Source organism: Haliotis rubra, unplaced genomic scaffold (genome assembly GCF_003918875.1).
Source record: "Haliotis rubra isolate DU_JTF1 unplaced genomic scaffold, ASM391887v1 Scf154, whole genome shotgun sequence".
In the NCBI taxonomy this organism is placed as follows: Eukaryota; Metazoa; Mollusca; class Gastropoda; order Lepetellida; family Haliotidae; genus Haliotis; species Haliotis rubra.
In genome coordinates this window covers 1,192,513-1,211,257 of record NW_025765492.1, presented here as the reverse complement: position 1 = coordinate 1,211,257, position 18,745 = coordinate 1,192,513, and the positions used below count along the sequence as shown (strand labels likewise).

General features: G+C 37.9%; 1 protein-coding gene across 1 annotated transcript; it reads right to left on the bottom strand.

Moving 5' to 3' along the window:
- Positions 1 to 3,365: 3,365 nt before the first annotated feature.
- Positions 3,366 to 17,856, bottom strand: LOC124270735 (clavesin-2-like). Its single transcript, XM_046705772.1, has 6 exons — positions 17,775 to 17,856; positions 14,456 to 14,627; positions 12,542 to 12,972; positions 11,877 to 11,987; positions 8,257 to 8,441; positions 3,366 to 7,699 (listed from the first exon to the last, which is right to left on the bottom strand). The coding sequence occupies exons 2-6, from the start codon at positions 14,586 to 14,588 to the stop codon at positions 7,591 to 7,593; spliced, it is 969 nt and encodes a 322-aa protein (XP_046561728.1). The 5' UTR covers positions 14,589 to 14,627; positions 17,775 to 17,856; the 3' UTR covers positions 3,366 to 7,590.
- Positions 17,857 to 18,745: the final 889 nt, after the last annotated feature.

The window sequence follows — 18,745 nt, the reverse complement described above, 5'->3', positions numbered from 1 at the left end:
AAAGCTGAGTTCAATACCTTTGCGAATTGACCCACTTATTGTGTGCCGGCGCAAAATGGCGATCCTATCAGAAAGATTTAACCATGTGACCGTTCCTTCCATTCGATTATATGAAACCGGTATGTGAAATTAAAGCTTCACTCTTGATTAGTGTGATATCCTTCTCAGAATCCATCATGATTTTAAGTATTTAGTTGACTGCTAATTTTATGGTCTAACTACTAATTTTGATCCTTGAAACTACTATTTGCAACACTTTGGGGTTGGCATCTCTGGATCCTGGCATGGCCAAGCGACATAAATTTGCATAAGGTCAACTTGGCAGATGTCTGTCTATGGAGCACCGGTCCTCTTGAAGCTGATCATTTGAATTACCAGGATGATAGGGTAGTTCTATAGTGGATGCTTTGTCCATCACACTGTAAGCTTAGGTTTGATTTCCCCGTGGGAAACCTATTACATTAATATTGTTAAAGCAGCATAAACCATCAGAAACTCAGAAACACTTCGGACAACCTTCAGAAACATCCAACATGTCCAAGGAACAAACTAAAGCAATATTCACTGAGATTTTATTTGAAAGCTTATGTAAAGCCTACAGTAAACTGTAACACTGTTATGGCATTAAACACCATATACAAAGATTAGAGCCCTCAGTGAGCCCCCCACCCCAGGGGACACTCCATGAAGCTGGATCATACAGGCCACTGAACAAACATGCTTCAAGTCCATCACACACAATACAGTGTATTCATCAGTCCAGATCTCATGCTAGATCAAACTAACAAAACAAAAATAGATGGCATTCCTTCTTTTCTGGTTTCACTTCCTGTCAATAACATTTCCAAACATGTCATTTTTGGCTCATTAGAAATTCCAAGACACTATAAAGTTATAAAAGATGTAAAACATCCATATGAAAGTTAACTACACTTAGCTTTAGTTGATTTTGCATGACATAATAAAGAAACAGAAGAAAATGGTTGGTTGTTCTTAATTTTGTAATAGACTAAGAGTCTGTCTTTACATATAGATCCTTGTGTTAATCTTGAAGACACAAGAAATATACATAAAATAAATGCAAATGTTGAGAAGAAAAAAGCTATTTTTGTTTCAAAACTGATGAATTTCAGGATAATTTCGGCCCTAGTTCTAATTGTTCATTTCTAGCAGCAGAAAGAAATCCTTACCACCCTGACTTGCTGTGATCATAATGTCTTCACCAGGACACAAAGCATGTTCCTCAGAGCCAATACATTGCAACATCCAACTTGGAGTTTCCAGGGGGATGCCTTCTTATTAAGGCATGCCCCTCACGGAGTAAACCCCTGTTGAAAGAGGATGGTAGTGTACTTATTATGCATTTCACGCATTGAGCCTCAGAACGGAACTGCCCACAACAGTTACCATGGTTACAGAGGGTAGACGGGTTGCAAGATGGCATCACAAACTCATCACTGATGGCTGGTTAGGTTGTACTATCAAAAACAAATACTGTAAAGAATTTGATTAAACAGTCATATCAAAGAGTGGCGTTAGATTTGTGAAATGGACATGTCATGCAGTGAAATTAACACCTGTAGATGGGTGATAGCTGATCAATATTGACTGGGAGCAGCTCGGTAATAATTGCACAAAAATTGAGATCTACTCCTCCATAGAGGCTGACAACATTTGTTAATGACAATATCTTGAGAAGTCTTTGTCATAACTGGACTAGCACAAGGTTTGTGGTAAAGCCAATTATTCATAGAAAAAATATACTGAAAACTGAACTTCAAAAACACCAAATACATGTACAATGAAAGCTAAAACTTGATACAATAACTGATATCCTAATAGGATGATGCAACATGAAGCTAGGGTCTAATTCTGGCCGAACCCTTATCATCACTATGGTCTAGTATCTGTTTTGGGTAAACCCTTATCACTATGGTCTACTATTGTTTCTGGGAAATCCCTTATCACTATGGTTTACTATTGCTTTGGGGGAAATCCCTTATCACTATGGTCTACTATTGTTTCTGGGAAATCCCTTATCACTATGGTCTACTATCGGTTCTGGGAAATCCCTTATCACTATGGTCTACTATCGGTTCTGGGAAATCCCTTATCACTATGGTCTATCGGTTCTGGGAAATCCCTTATCACTATGGTCTACTATTGTTTCTGGAAAATCCCTTATCACTATGGTCTACTATTGTTTGTGGGAAATCCCTTATCACTATGGTCTACTATTGTTTCTGGGAAATCCCTTATCACTATGGTCTACTATTGTTTGTGGGAAATCCCTTATCACTATGGTCTACTATTGCTTTGGGGAAATCCCTTATCACTATGGTCTACTATTGTTTCTGGGAAATCCCTTATCACTATGGTCCACTATCGGTTCTGGGAAATCCCGTATCACTATGGTCTATCGGTTCTGGGAAATCCCTTATCACTATGGTCTACTATTGGTTCTGGGAAATCCCTTATCACTATGGTCTACTATTGTTTCTGGGAAATCCCTTATCACTATGGTCTAGTATCTGTTTTGGGAATTCCCTTATCACTATGGTCTCACATTGTTTTTGGTCAAACCCTTACCACTATGGTCTATTATCGATTATGGCCAAACTGTTATCTACACTATGGGTTTTTTATAAAAAATCAGAACACGGGTGACTGCAAACCCGTGGAAAAGAACACTAATCCTTAGAGTATTGGTTTTGGTAGAAGCCTTATCAATGCTACAGCATAATATAAGTTGTGGCAGAACAACTTTCGTCTATCAGCACTGGTCAATAACTAGATATCTGATGCTCCACATGACATCACATTAACTAGGTACCACTGTCCAAGAGAAATATTGCACTGATCTATCTCTTTCCAACTGCAAATACCTGTAAATGAGGTGAAGTAATGGTATATTAGTTTTCAAAAAGCAAGTAGTTTAAAACATCCCCTATATTTCTCTGTGTGACTGTTACAAACAACTTAAAGAAATTACCTTTAAGATCACTTCAAATTACACGCAAAGCAGAATGACAAATATATTCTTACCAATCATACAAAACAAGAGGTATGTTAAGGCCTTATAATAATGATAATTGAATTCTTTGGTTTATGAGACTGACCAAATAGGAAATATTACAAGTAGAAATTTATTAAATGTCATTTGAAAACTTTATTTGTTGGTCTCTTAACAAATAAGTGACATTAAATACCACACAATAACTTGTCACTAATGTTCATAAGAAATGGGGAATGGATAAAAATCTTTACTCCAACAAAGACAAAAACCCAGTTATGTTTTGATATTGTTTCCCAATCACACTTTCATGATAATGACGTACATTTTGTTTTTCATTCAATAGTACCAGTAATAATCAGTCCAAGGCCAAAAACCCATTGTAAACAACTAATAAAAATAAAAGGCTTACTTTTTCATCCTGGATAAGTTCTTTGGACCACTGGTACACATATATGTAACTGATTCTGCCATTCTTATTAATTACATGTGCTACTTAAACCTGTAGCAGTGTATAAAGCTTTGAGAATTAAGCAGAAACAAATCTACATGTACTAAACATGACTTTGTATAAGAGAAATATATTACCGAAAAAAGCAAAGAGATTCAAAACAAATAAAACATTTACAAATAATTTTCATGCCAGCAAAAAGCACTAACATGATAATCCACAAAAAGGCAAAACGGCAGTAACTACAATAGCATTGTGATGTACAACAAGAACAACAGCCATGATGACAGTAGGTATATACACAGCCTACAGCTCTGCTTGTGACTTTGATACGGTATATACAAATGGTGGGACTTTATATATATATAAACAACAAGTATATAATAACTAATGTAAACAACATACAAGCAGACCAATAAATGACCTAAAGTAGAAATCCTGGTAATGTTGGTACTTACAAAAGAAGGAACCTATTAATTTCTACTGCAACCAATCTGAATTGGAGGAAGCACTCTCGCAGCCTTTACATCATCATCCAGTGTGTTTTATCTCAGTTCCATGATGACCCTGGAAGTGACCTCACCATCTCTTATCAGCACACTTTCCATGGTGAGAGATTGAGTTTTGTACTATACTGCTTTTTGCAACATTTCACAGCTGGGGAAACCGAAAATGCTTCACATATTGTACGATGTGAGGAACTCAGTGTGACGGGTAAATGTCTTATCCATCAGGCTACCCCACTTCCCCAACTTGCCAAAGAATGTAGAATCAATATAGAATGACTGAACTGCTATCTATAATACTGTACCAACCAAACCCAATGAAACACTAATCTGTGAACTGTCAAGGGTACTAATCAACAGAATGGAGATATAATACACTGGATTATAACATAAAGTTCATGATCTTGAACCTTGTGCAGGGATTGGGATAGAGAATTTTGACAATGGGCCATTTTCAGAATTATTAGCCATTTTCTGAATTTAGAATGGGCCACTGCCCTTGTATCAATAGTAAACTTCAAAATTTTAATGGGCCATTTTTTATTCTAATGTACAAATTGGCTCATGGCCCCTGCCTTCCCAATCCCTGCTTGTGATGGCTATCAGATAAGACATATTACTGGTAAGTGATGCAGATGACAAGCACCTGTTCATGACTAAGTGTTATCAACCACAAAGTGTTCCACTATCTCCAAAGTACAAAGATGTGGATGTAAAGGTCTCACTTTTTTCATAATGTTAAACATTTTTTTCAGTATAATCTTAAGGAACTTCCATTGAAATCTCATTCCGTGAGTATTGCCTCCCTGTATTGTTAAGGTACTGCAGAGTCGCTCTGTCTAAGTCTCCTCCTCACAATATTACAGGGGAATAAAGGAACTGGTAAAGTCCAGATCTATATTTCATCAATTAGCAACTAGAAGGAAGACATTTCTAACCTATTACATTTACAAAATAATACAAATACAAGCATATACGTGCTAATGTGAAAATATTTTTTTTAGGTTTGCATGAAAATCCATGACTATGTCAAACAAACTTATCAGAATATTTTCACCAGTGAATAGCATTACACTGTATGTAGTATGGCAACATCTAGGTTTTGAAATAAGTGTACAATAGCAAGTGGATTTCCAGCTGTGAAAGAATATGTATTCATTAATTATACAAAACAGTGTGGATGCCAAAACATGGCTCAGATCCCAGAAGTTGTTCACAACCCTTACCTCTACAAACAAATGTTGACAGAAGACAACACACATGCTTTTCAACGTAAATATCATGACACACTTCCTTCTCAAGGGTTGGCACAGTCCATGGCACAAGGAAACAGTGTTCAAACAGGGTTTACACATTATTCAAGACAAACACTCAATGGAAAATGTTCTGGTAGTTCTTTTTTGAACATGTAGTTTGTGTAATGCTTATTCAGCAATATTTCAGCAAAATGTCAGTAGACCTTAAAACACAATAAACGGAAAAATGATAATTCCACAGTTAGTGTTTACTGATGCACTACTGGAGGTCTGTGAAGGTTAGTGGGAATAGTTTCATAGATGTAACAGTAAAGTTTCCAAGGCAAACTCCACATACACAGTAACATCAGTACCTTATGACGAAAAATGAAATACTGTAAAAATAATAAAAATGTGTTAACTAATACTGAAAAATAATTCAGGACCATTAAAGCATACAAGTTAATGAAAAGACAAAATGGGAATAAACATTGAATAATCTGACTGAATATAATGGCAGACACTGCCAGGTGTTACCATGCACACAATCTGGCAATGCCACTGAAATCACAAAGTTCTAATACTGTTCAGATATCAGTGAAGCAAATCTCTCTCATAACTAATTGCACTGTAACAAACATAATAAACTTTCAATTTTTAAACAACATAACATCATAATGTCCCAAAGTCACAACCCTGACATATGTAATTCCTTTGTTACAGTGAGAATGAGATGTTCAGACTATTTGACAACACGTGATTACATGGCTACATGGATGAATACAGACTTGGAGGTTACACAGGGCATGCAAACATCAGCAACACCAACTATTCACCCATTCAGACATGGGCAGGGTGTTATTCAGTGTCGAAATTAAAATAAAAATTCATATGCTAAACAGTTGAACCTCTTCATAAAATCTAATATTGTTGTCACAGTTGTAGGTAGGCAAAACCCTCCAAATCTGTCAGGTTGAGTCCAACAGGCCATCTCACAGAAAAAAACCTGGTCATCCAGCAGCGAATGGATACCCGTAACGATGAGTTGTAATTTCCTGTGCCTTGTAATTCAGCATGGCTATATACTTCCCAGGGAGCTCAGAATGAAAATTGAGCATGCATTGATCTATTGGCTTGGGTAATAATTGTTTCACAATTGCATCGCACAGGAGTATGGAGTTTGGTGCAATGTAAGGAGAATTATTGGCCTAACACATCAATGCTTTATACAGTTTTACGTGTATAAATTCCAACAGGACCCAGTAGAACCACCTCCATGGTTCACGAGCATCTACCCAGAGGGTTGAAGGCCCGTGGTTTGACATGTCAACAAAAAGATTTTAAAAAGAGGTACTTGTTACCCAGTCCGGCCCTGTTTGTAAAGTGGCTTAAACAAAGAATGGTCGGCTCAAAGTCAGTATACTGTGTCTGGGAGGTGTACTCATGTTAAACTGCAATATCGTATCTCATACAAACACACACACATTGCTTCATAAATGCACTATTCTTCAATGCAACATTAAACTCCAGATTCGGGCCCTGTAAACTGGCAACTGATGAAATAGTGGTCTGTCAAGGTTTGCCACAATCAACAAATGAACAACCTTAAAGGTGTCAACATTCATACTCTCGTGTGACTGGCCTGAGTGTCGACTAGAACACCACTGAGTATTATTTAAAGTCATTACTGTGACCAATGAAGCATTAAAACTAACTTGCACATCCTGATGCTTCAGAACACACCAAATAGTCTTGTCTTGTTTGAAGAAACTTCCTACATCCTTTTCTAGGATTTAAACATTGAAACAGAAACTAAAATTATGAATAAACGTATCACTGACTAAATTATTTCACTGAGAAATTGTACGTAGCTGTTGGTTTTACAATGTTGTTTGTACAGTGTGTATCAAGCCCATGGGATTAAAATATTTTCACACAGACAAATTCATCTCAGCAGATATTTGTTTCAGAATCAAGAAACATTCAAGCAGATTTTATACCAGCATGACTTTGTGATAGACAGTATGTGAGTGATATCAAGAAGATCAGAATGATCAGAATGATTACAGGTGGATGTTGGATGATAATCTCAACAAAACAAAACTGCTATCACATTTTGGGCAGATAGACTTCACAGACAATTTTGATTTGTCATCAGTTAAATAACAAACGTGCTAATCAAGTCTCTACATCTCAGGTGATTATTGTGTTGTTGTGACACTTGGTAGAGAAGAGAGTGCTCAGTTCTAGTCATATAGTCACTAACAGCACAATTAAGAAAACAGAAAGTTTTAACGTCAATCTTTTGACAAACAAAACAATACCAACCAACAATAAAAACAAGGACTCAGAACATGGCAACCGGTCTACAATGATCACACAGCTTCAATCTATGAGGAAGAACTCTTCGTCCAAGTATGTTCCCTGTCTTTTTTCTTGCAGGCACTGGCCTTTGCTGGAGAAGTGATCCAAGGGAAATGTCTCGGACCTATTTCTGAAACATACAATGGCAATTATCAGACACTGTCACCATAGTTTGTGAGAGGGAGTGAGTTTAGTTTTATGTCGCTTTTAGCAATATTCCAGCAATATCATGGCAGGGGACACCAGCAATCACACATTGTACCCATTTGGGGAATCGAGGCCAGGTATTTGGTGTAACGAGCGTACACTTTAACCACTAGGCTATCCCATCGACCCCAAATTTTGTACGAAAAAGGAACTCAAATCATAAGAAATGATATCATATTACATCAGTTCTCATAAAATACAATAATATAGTCCACAGATTGACTCAACTTCCATGATGTTTCCATGAAACCAAGTTAAATTATTATGGCATTGAAGATTTACAACATTTATTTTCTCGAACCAAGCTTGATACGGAGGGTTTGCTTATCTGTTAAGATTAGTTAGGCTTTATACTAAGTAAGCAAGTATGCAATTATTTCCAACATTTTTGGCGAGGTATGGACACAGCAGTTTGATCCACTGGAATTGTTCTTTATCTTGCTTTGAGCAGTATGTAGGTAAGCCTTCATGATAACCTACTTGAGCTGTGAGCTGTTGGGCCAGTATATATGTTGATCTCCGAAGCTGAAATTCTCGTCACCTATGAGCTCTTTGGCCCATGACTGGTTGTTGTAGGGGGGCTGGGTCCCTCCCAACTCCGCAGGCAAGATGTCTTTGTTGATGTGCTGGTGGAGGGTTGTCAGGTTGATACCATGCATCTGGATCTACCAACAAAGTAATGCATATAACATTTTATGTTCTTCCAGATGCTAGCAATCATGACATAATTCCAGCAGGAAGTTACACGAAAGTTGTGAGTGACTTGTTCATTTTTAAAAGTGGCATATTATTATCTGGAAATATGTTCTTCATATGTTAAATAACAAACATCCCAATAACCAGTGATATATGTTACATAACAAACCTCCCAGTAACCAGGGAGATATGTCACATAACAAACATCCCAATACCCAGTGAGATATGTTACATAACAAACATCCCAATAACCAGTGAGAGATGTTACATAATAAACATCCCAATAACCAGTGAGAGATGTCACATAACAAACATCCCAATACCCAGTGAGATATGTCACATAACAAACCTCCCAATAACCAGTGAGAGATGTTACATAACAAACATCCCAATAACCAGTGAGATATGTCACATAATAAACATCCCAATAACCAGTGAGAGATGTCACATAACAAACATCCCAATACCCAGTGAGATATGTCACATAACAAACATCCCAATACCCAGTGAGAGATGTCACATAACAAACATCCCAATAACCAGTGAGATATGTTACATAACAAACATCCCAATAACCAGTGAGATATGTCACATAACAAACATCCCAATACCCAGTGAGAGATGTCACATAACAAACCTCCCAATAACCAGTGAGAGATGTCACATAACAAACCTCCCAATAACCAGTGAGATATGTCACATAATAAACCTCCCAATACCCAGTGAGATATGTCACATAACAAACATCCCAATAACCAGTGAGATATGTTAAATAACAAACCTCCCAATAACCAGTGAGAGATGTCACATAAATAAAACATCCCAATAACCAGTGAGATATGTCACATAATAAACCTCCCAATAACCAGTGAGATATGTCACATAATAAACATCCCAATAACCAGTGAGATATGTTACATAACAAACATCCCAATAACCAGTGAGATATGTTAAATAACAAACATCCCAATAACCAGTGAGATATGTCACATAACAAACATCCCAATAACCAGTGAGAGATGTCACATAACAAACATCCCAATAACCAGTGAGAGATGTTACATAACAAACCTCCCAATAACCAGTGAGATATGTCACATAACAAACATCCCAATAACCAGTGAGAGATGTCACATAACAAACCTCCCAATAACCAGTGAGAGATGTTACATAACAAACATCCCAATAACCAGTGAGATATGTCACATAACAAACCTCCCAATAACCAGTGAGATATGTCACATAATAAACATCCCAATAACCAGTGAGATATACAAACATTAACCAGTAACAAACATCCCAATAACCAGTGAGATCTGTTACATAACAAACATCCCAATAACCAGTGAGATATGTTACATAACAAACATCCCAATAACCAGTGAGAGATATGTCACATAACAAACCTCCCAATAACCAGTGAGATATGTTGAATAACAAACATCCCAACAACCAGTGAGATATGTCACATAACAAACATCCCAATAACCAGTGAGATATGTTACATAACAAACATCCCAATAACCAGTGAGATATGTCACATAACAAACCTCCCAATAACCAGTGAGAGATGTTACATAACAAACCTCCCAATAACCAGTGAGATATGTTGAATAACAAACATCCCAATACCCAGTGAGATATGTCACATAACAAACCTCCCAATAACCAGTGAGAGATGTTACATAACAAACCTCCCAATAACCAGTGAGATATGTTGAATAACAAACCTCCCAATAACCAGTGAGAGATGTCACATAACAAACCTCCCAATAACCAGTGAGAGATGTCACATAACAAACCTCCCAATAACCAGTGAGATATGTCACATAATAAACCTCCCAATACCCAGTGAGATATGTCACATAACAAACATCCCAATACCCAGTGAGATATGTCACATAACAAACCTCCCAATAACCAGTGAGATATGTCACATAACAAACCTCCCAATAACCAGTGAGATATGTCACATAATAAACCTCCCAATAACCAGTGAGATATGTCACATAACAAACATCCCAATAACCAGTGAGAAATGTCACATAACAAACCTCCCAATAACCAGTGAGATATGTCACATAACAAACATCCCAATACAGGAAATCCCAAAGTGATAGGAAAGGTGCTGATGAACATAGACACATAATGGGGACCCAAAAACACGGGCTCAAACCCGGATTTGAACCCATGATCTTAGTTTTCTGGTATGTCCAAGGGATGCAACACAGCTATAGTCCGTTTGACTTCATTTTGGACCGTCACTCGTAAGAAATAGCGAAACGTAACAACAAAATAATGATCGTTTGTTAAACAACTTTTTTATTCGGGTGTCCAAAATTATGAGACAAATCATCAGAGTTGGTCTATCGATTTCATGTGACTGTGCAAAATTTGGTTTTGTTGCAGTTATTAGATTTTGTGTTAGTGAGCAATTTATCAGTCCAAAATGAAGTCAAACGGACTATAGCTGTGGCACCAGACAGAATGTCGGGTTATGAGATCACTGGAGATAGGAACAGCTCTGTGGTATTCCGCAGTTACACGATACGAAATTACTGCTTCTTTTATTCAACTTATGATTACTGTAAACGTACTTATTTTCGCGTGGTGCAATTTTCGCGGAATTGACAGTTTAGACTACATCGCACGGTCAATTATTCGCGCAATCAGTAATTGCCGGAACTGCCAGCCGTCTCTTTGGCCGCCACTAATAGCAGTGAAAACAAACAGAGTGGCCGAACCTGTCAGGCGGCATTTATTACTTACTCACAGGAAATCCCTATCTGTGCGATATACTAGTAAACAGTAACCCGTTTACTCCCAGAAGAGATGAAAAACACATCAGTATTATGTTCCGAATTCTGACGATCTGACTAATTAACTTATACTGTATAAGAAGCTCTTTGTGATTTCAAACAAGCCGGGTTGTTGTGAATTAGATGATTGATTGTTAGTGACTATTCGCTTCATGATGATACGTTTGTATCTAAATGAATAAATAAAATACTGCTGTTTTATTTCTTTCCGAGTCGTTTTAGTGGTAATCTGTTTTGTATCAAACCATCTGTCATGTGACCAATTTCCATGGCTGGCCACAACACACATTGCTGTTTTCGCTAATTACGGCGATGGGATTTGGCTCATTATTTAATTATGTTTTGGGAAATCCATTACAGCGACAGTTAAGTTTGATTCTTTATGCTACTATCAGTCGTCATTTTAAGATTCCCGTAGATTTCTGTCTTCAAACTTGATGTGTTATGGTAACAACTCAGGGGGCGAGCGTGGCTAGACTGAATGAATGACAGGTTTATTCGCGGTGTATAAATTTTCTCGCTAAAATGTTTTGCGCGAAAAGCGCGAAAATAAAACCTGCGCGAAATATACTACGTTTACAGTACCTTATTTCTATTCTTCTCCTTAAGGAACGGACGTAACATTTTGAAAATTGCTTCGATGTACCATGGCTGGTTCACAAAATGTATGGCAGCAAATCTGGCCGGGAAACAATCCTGAAACATAAACAATGGCTAACTTAGTGTTCATAACACACTACATGGTGTGCAGACAAGACAGCTATCACCAGGATCTCAATGCAGTAGAATGATCAACAGAGTAGGCATGAATCAACCATCTGTATGATATGAAAAGACAACACTGAACAGAATGCATGGGACGACTGAAACTACAAGTTATGTTGACAATAGTATCACTAGTGAGAACCAAATGCCATGAGTAAATAGTTGAAAATACAGCACACCATCTTCACATTAGGTCAAAGTGCAGACTTCATATCAACTTTGGATACAGATACAGAGATATTTCATACTGATATTTTAACATGACTAATAAATGTTTATTTTGTCCCTCAAATCTTTTTGTCAGTGGACAAAATAGAAACAGATAGGAAAGAAACTGAAGTATCTTTTTGTTGATGTGAAAATGGTAAATAGAAAAAGGCTTGAATACATTTTCACCCATAGCCATGGTCTAAGGATTACTAATAATAAATAAAACAAAAACACCTTAAGTAGCAAAAGAGATGACATTAAATCAGTATACTTACTTGTAAACCTTCTATCATCAGTTTCAAAATTTTAGGATTTAACCAAGTTGACTGTTTGAAAGTAAACTGACTCCAGTCCACAACCACAACAAAACCATTTATCTGAACTTCATCTCTGTCTACCAGCTTCTCTAATGTCAAGAGAATAGCTCGATATATTGCAGCAAGCCCATAACGGGAATTGTCCCAGTTCGCAGAATAAAGCACCAAGATTCTTCTTCCGAATACATCCGGTTCGGGCAAGACTCCAGGCAAGCCATCATACAAGGCTTCTTTGACACCAGGTTCAGAGGCCTGGAATCTCTTGAATAGGTTGGGGTTGTTTTGCCGATACTCAAAATATCGCGCATATAGTTTGAAGGTTTCAAGTGTGTTGAATTTTCTGGCTCTGAGAAACCTGATGATAAACCCCTCATCTTCTCTTAAAAATTCTGGAAACGTGACACAAAACAACATAATCAATTGCATGCATTGCCCTTTGACATAAAACAATGTAGAAAGGAAAACAGGTTTGAATCTATATAGAAACAGGGCTTGAGTGACAGCAAACATCAACAAATCCTTAATTTACATCAGGATACAAAAACAATGGACTCTATCCAAGATGCTTCTCATATTACTGTTGGAAAAATGATGATACAAAAATCATCAAAGACGTCCCAATTACTTTTGTTGATGCAGACTTCATTGAAAGAACTGATCAATACTTACATAAAGTAGAATTACATATGAAATTAAAATTGAAAGTGAGGGGTCCATGACAAAAGTTTATGTGAAAATACAAAGATTTAGTTTGTTTAAGGACCAAAACATAAAAATACTGTGTCAGGGATTGAAATAGTGCTTAATTTGTGTGGCGTGGCATGGCATGGGAAATAGTGGAATGGAATGGACAAAATATTTTGAATGTGCCCTGGCGTCATGACAAAAATTCTTTAAAAAAAAATTACCATAATTATTTCATGGAAACTGAGATAAATTTTGACCAACTCAAATGATTCAAAACCTATTTTGCAACCCATCAAACTGTTTACCAATGGTACTCTCAGTCTCACAGCATAACATGGGCATGGCCATTTGAATACCAATGCACATAACAGGAAATCCTGATTGGGATGATAACATAGTTTATAGGTTAGTTTGTGGTTTAGTTTATGGATCCGGGACAGATAAAGTTGAACTATTCTTGCAGTCATGATAGTGTTCAGGAAATCCAGTTCTAAATTTACAGATGTACATGATGTTTAAACAATAAATTGAAAAGGCATTAATTGTTGTGATGTTTTAGGTTGGATAATCAAAAGGTATGGGCACACTTTTTACACAAAGGCAAACCTACATCATATCTGGTGCCCAATGACACCCATAAAAAAAATGCCTTTCTATCCCCGTATGTCCGTTTTACACTATTCAGGTCTTTAACTTTTAAGACCACCTCCATGGTGTAGTGGTTAGAGCGTCTGCCCGGAGAGCGGAAGGTCACGGTTGAATCCCTGGCCGCATCATACCAAAAGACGTTTCAAATATGGTACTTGTTGGTCCCTGTCTCGCGCTCGGCATTAATGGGTACAAAAGGACTGGTCAGCTCAGAGTCAGTATAATGTGTCTGAGTGGGGTATTCATGCTTAACTGTGGCATGGTATCTCAGTTAGCTAGCACTATAAAACCAGCTTAAGTCTGGGCTAGTACAAGCAGCCACACATACACATACACATACACATGCATGCACGTCGTCATATGAGCGAAATATTCTTGAGTGAGACATTAAACCCCATTTCACCTCACCTCACCTTTACTTTTAAAGATACAAAGCTAAAACAACTTAAGTCAAGCATGATTATCAAATACCAAGATTTGAATGTTTGGGCACTAACTGACACACTATCCCAACTTTCTCCCTACCGAAACACGTACTGATATCAGGCCTGGTTATGATCTGTTCCTGCACTGCCGACACACTCTCTTGCCGTTGTTCAGGGACTTCACGGAGCTCATGGCGGGCTTTTCGGATCAGCTCTTCTGGTAGCCCCCATCCATACTCCGCCATATCACGATCCACGATTTAGGAAGAACAGTGTCACCAAACCTGAGAAAAGTGAGTACATACATAGCATTGCATAATAAAACCTCAATCCATACGTCAAAATAGCCTTACCAACCAGACCACCTACTCATCCCTTAATAGTCTTATTTGATTTACTGAAGAAATCCTTCACTAAATACACTCAAAATATTGCAAACACACAACCAAAGTGACAAGTTCCTCAAAACTTAAAGAATCAAGGCAGTCACTAATTAATTGTCTGTCTGTGCAGATGGGACAGCTATTTGTGAACACTGGCTTTTCAGTGAGTGAGTTGGTTTTACGCCGCACTCAGCAATATTCCAGCTATATGGCGGCGGTCTGTAAATAATCAAGTCTGGACCAGACATTCCAGTGATCAACAGCATGAGCATCGATCTACGCAATTGGGATGCAATGACATGTGTCAACAAAGTCAGCGAGCCTGACCACATGATCACGTTAGTCACCTCTTACAATAAGCATGAGTTACTGAGGATCAATTCTAACCCGGATCATCACAGGTCCACTGGCTTTTCAACCTGCTTCCACTACTGTTTCCTGCATACAAAAACAGAGCTTGTGCCTTGTTCAAGACATTTAGCTGTTACAAATACTGAACAATCTGGAGTACACACACTTGCATAACAGTGCCTATTATTTATTGTTTTGCTATGTATTCGACCCACTGTATCGCCTCATATGATGGTAAACCTAATCTGAAGTGTTTCCATCAAACCTACTAATTATTCATTCATCTTGTTTACATAGTTACTGAATTCACAATTAGTTCGGTACATACAGATTCCTAAGTTAACCTTCACATTTCATCTCAGGGAATACACTCTTAACAGAGGTAGACTGTCTATGGACAATGTAACAATGGGGTTTCAGGGGCGGATACAGCTTTTTAGAAAGGGGGGTTGCACAGTTGATTTTCACCCGTTTTCATGAGAGTTTCAATGGTCATTTGATAAACTTTCAGGACAAAAGAAGGGTGCCCATCCTCGCAACCCCCCACCCACTGGATATGCCTATGGGGTTTGAGACTTGGTGTCGCGTGATTTTATTCTTCGGACAATTGCCGAATGGATCCGATGCCATTTGGCACACTCGTCCCATTCCGTGAATCTACAAATTAACGTGTGGCGTGGAATGAGCCGATATGCCTCAAACTGAAAAAGGGTTGTTGACGCCGAAGCGTCAGGCGTAGATTTCACGGTGCATGCATGAATGACGCTTTTATATAAATCGGTGATTTTGTGACAGAAAAGTGATGTAGGGAACACTGTAAGGATAATGTGGATCGCACTAAGAAATGAGGGAGACATGAGCATGTGTAGTGATCGCACGAGGGTGAGTTAGCCTCAATCATTACTGAACAAAATTTATGTTGCGTGTGAAAGAGGCTTGAGTGAAAATTCCAGGCCAATTTCCATTAGCCTAAAATTTCTACATTAACCCATTTCATAATGTACTTTCGACGTTTTTGGTTTCCCGTTTTTGTGTGAAAAAAAGTATTAAAATGCAAAAAAGAAAAACAACAAATGGTACTCACGTATTACACCGGACATGTACCTGCTATATTGGATTAAGTCCCTAACCCTAACCCCTAAACCTAACCCTAACCCCCTGAAATAATCCTAATAAATAGAATGAATTGACCGAACCACCAGACATGTACCTACTATATTGCATTAGGTCCCCAACCCCAACCCTAACCCTAACCCTAACCCTAAGCCCTAGCCCTAGCCCTAACCCTAACCCTAAGCCCTAAGCCCTAGCCCTAACCCCAATCCCTTGAATTCATCCTAATAAATAGAATGCATTGACCGAACCGGCACAAACACGACTGACTAGTGTAATGCATTATTACCGCTTCGAAAAATAAAATACTAATAAAACACTTTTCTATGTAATGGTGCAAATTACTGAATGACAAAAATATATATGTAAATTAAAAAATTACAAAATACAAAATACACAAAACATAACACCTCAGCAGCCCGTAATACAAATAAATATGAGCGTATTAGTGAAAAAAGCGTTGGGCTTATGCAATGACATAGCTCGTAGAGATGAAACACCAGTGAGCGGAGCTTATACGCACTCGCTGAGCCAGACAACCGTGTTGCCATGCAGGCGTCATAGGGCATTGTATCGAGAACGTGCTTTCGAACAAAATCACATTACATTACGTAAAAGGGTATTATGACGTATTTTTAAAGTTTGTGGTGCTGTATTCTAAAGGTAGGCCGGGGTTTGTATCAGCGTAAAACAGTAACAGGGAAATCTGGATGGAAAGTAGGATACAGTAGCATCATATGATCACTGAACAGGAAGAATATCGCAAATATTGAAGATCCTAAATTGTTTTAATTTTGGAATTCAGACTCAACTACTTACTTTGTAGCAATATTGCCTGTTTTGTGATAAAGAAACAACAAAAGAGTGAGTGAGCTTTTAGTTTTACGCAGCTTCTAGCAATATTCCAGCAATATCACGGTTGGGACACCTGAAATGGACCCTGTGGGGAATCGAACCGGGTCTTCAGCATGACGAGTGAATGTTTTAACAACTAGGTTACCCCACTGCTTCAAACAAAACAGAATTAGTGAATTAAAAACATTCCTTTCCAACACCTTGCATATTACTACCTTGATAACTGTGCTATTTCTTTACCCCTACGTGTCGATGGCACGAGTCTGGTCATAAATTCCATATGTAAGCTAGTAAAAACTATTTAGATACACATAATAACTCGATCTTATAATGCATACGCTTACGCTGATTGGTCTTTTCTGAAAAGTCCAAAAGTGAGAAAGAATGCGTGCAGTGTCAGAAGAAACGTGAACATTAGCGACTTGTAGCGTAACCATGGAATTTTACAGTTAATGTCAGTAACTAATAAACCACGTGCCTAACCACAGGTCCGGTTAGTGCTGTGGGGCCCCTCAGGTCCTCCTCAGCACCCACCCTCCCGAGTTACCCGTCCCTGCCCGGTCTTGTAGACTGAAATTGTAATGTGACAGTTCCCATGCTCGCGTTGATTCCAGTCGCTGCGGTTAAATACACTGTGTTATGAACGCACCGCTCGTAACGCTGTTCTGATTTTATTATTCAGAAGTGATAACAATTACATAATATAGAGTTTAAAAGGCTATATCAAACCTGCAGGTGTTGGGTTGTGCCAGTATGACCGAGTGCGTCGGCTTCACTGCGGCAAGATATTCATGCAGCCGACATATAATGGTGGGAGCTGTTATTGCACCGGAAGTGTCATAATTAAATTCTAAAATTTATTATTTACTCACCTTCCGTCCTCTAAAAGTGTTTCTAGTATTTTGTTTACGTTGCATATTTATGTTTCCCTTGTATAGATAGTCACGTTTTGATATTCATAAATACAACTTTACTAAACGTAACATTGTTGAAGAAATTTGGGCACAATTATACCTCCCCCCATTCACACGCTTTCTATGAGAAAGATTGTTGAAATGAAAAGCAAAGCGACGTTTCCAAAGACTTTCAGAGGAGAAGAAAATCCATTTATAAAGGAACGTTATTTGTAACAATACACGAGTAATTCATAGAAGTGAATTCATGAAAGTAATTTGCCCATCAGGATTTAAGGATCAAGTATCGATATTTACCAACAGTTAACTGAAAGGTGATGCTGAAGTGCTGAAAGTGTGGAGCAGCCATAGCTTACCACCAGAAGAACAAAAATCAAAGCGTTTATTTATTTCGGCATATAAGGTTACAAGGTCATTATAAACGCGGTGTGGATAATATTGTTTCTCAGGATCAATTAAGGTGACATATTAATTATTTTTTTAAATCTTAATTCTTTTCCATTCACAGTTGACCAGGCGTGTACTCACAGCATGCGGTTTTTCTTATTCATTCAGTTAATGCAGTGTTTGTACACAAACCTATTTTGGTGGACCATGTGTCCTACACGGCGCGCCTTGTTCAATAACGAGGGTGCATGTTTCCATAGACTGCAGGGCTAATGAAAGTAGAATCTAGCCACGTTTTATGGTAGCTAAAAAAGGAAACTAACAAAAATATGTGTTTTTCATGGTGATGTGTGTGATATGGGTATCACTGTTGTTATGGCACCTGTAGTCTGTATTGTT

What these genes read in the sequence shown, in the direction of transcription:
- LOC124270735 (XM_046705772.1), bottom strand. Translation starts at nt 14,588, where the DNA reads ATGGCGGAGTATGGATGGGGGCTACCAGAAGAGCTGATCCGAAAAGCC. An exon ending in TGATGATAGAAGGTTTACAA is followed by an intron (nt 11,988 to 12,541) that starts GTAAGTATACTG and finishes TTTATGTTTCAG; the next exon opens with GATTGTTTCCCGGCCAGATT. An exon ending in CCCAACAGCTCACAGCTCAA is followed by an intron (nt 7,700 to 8,256) that starts GTAGGTTATCAT and finishes TGTATGTTTCAG; the next exon opens with AAATAGGTCCGAGACATTTC.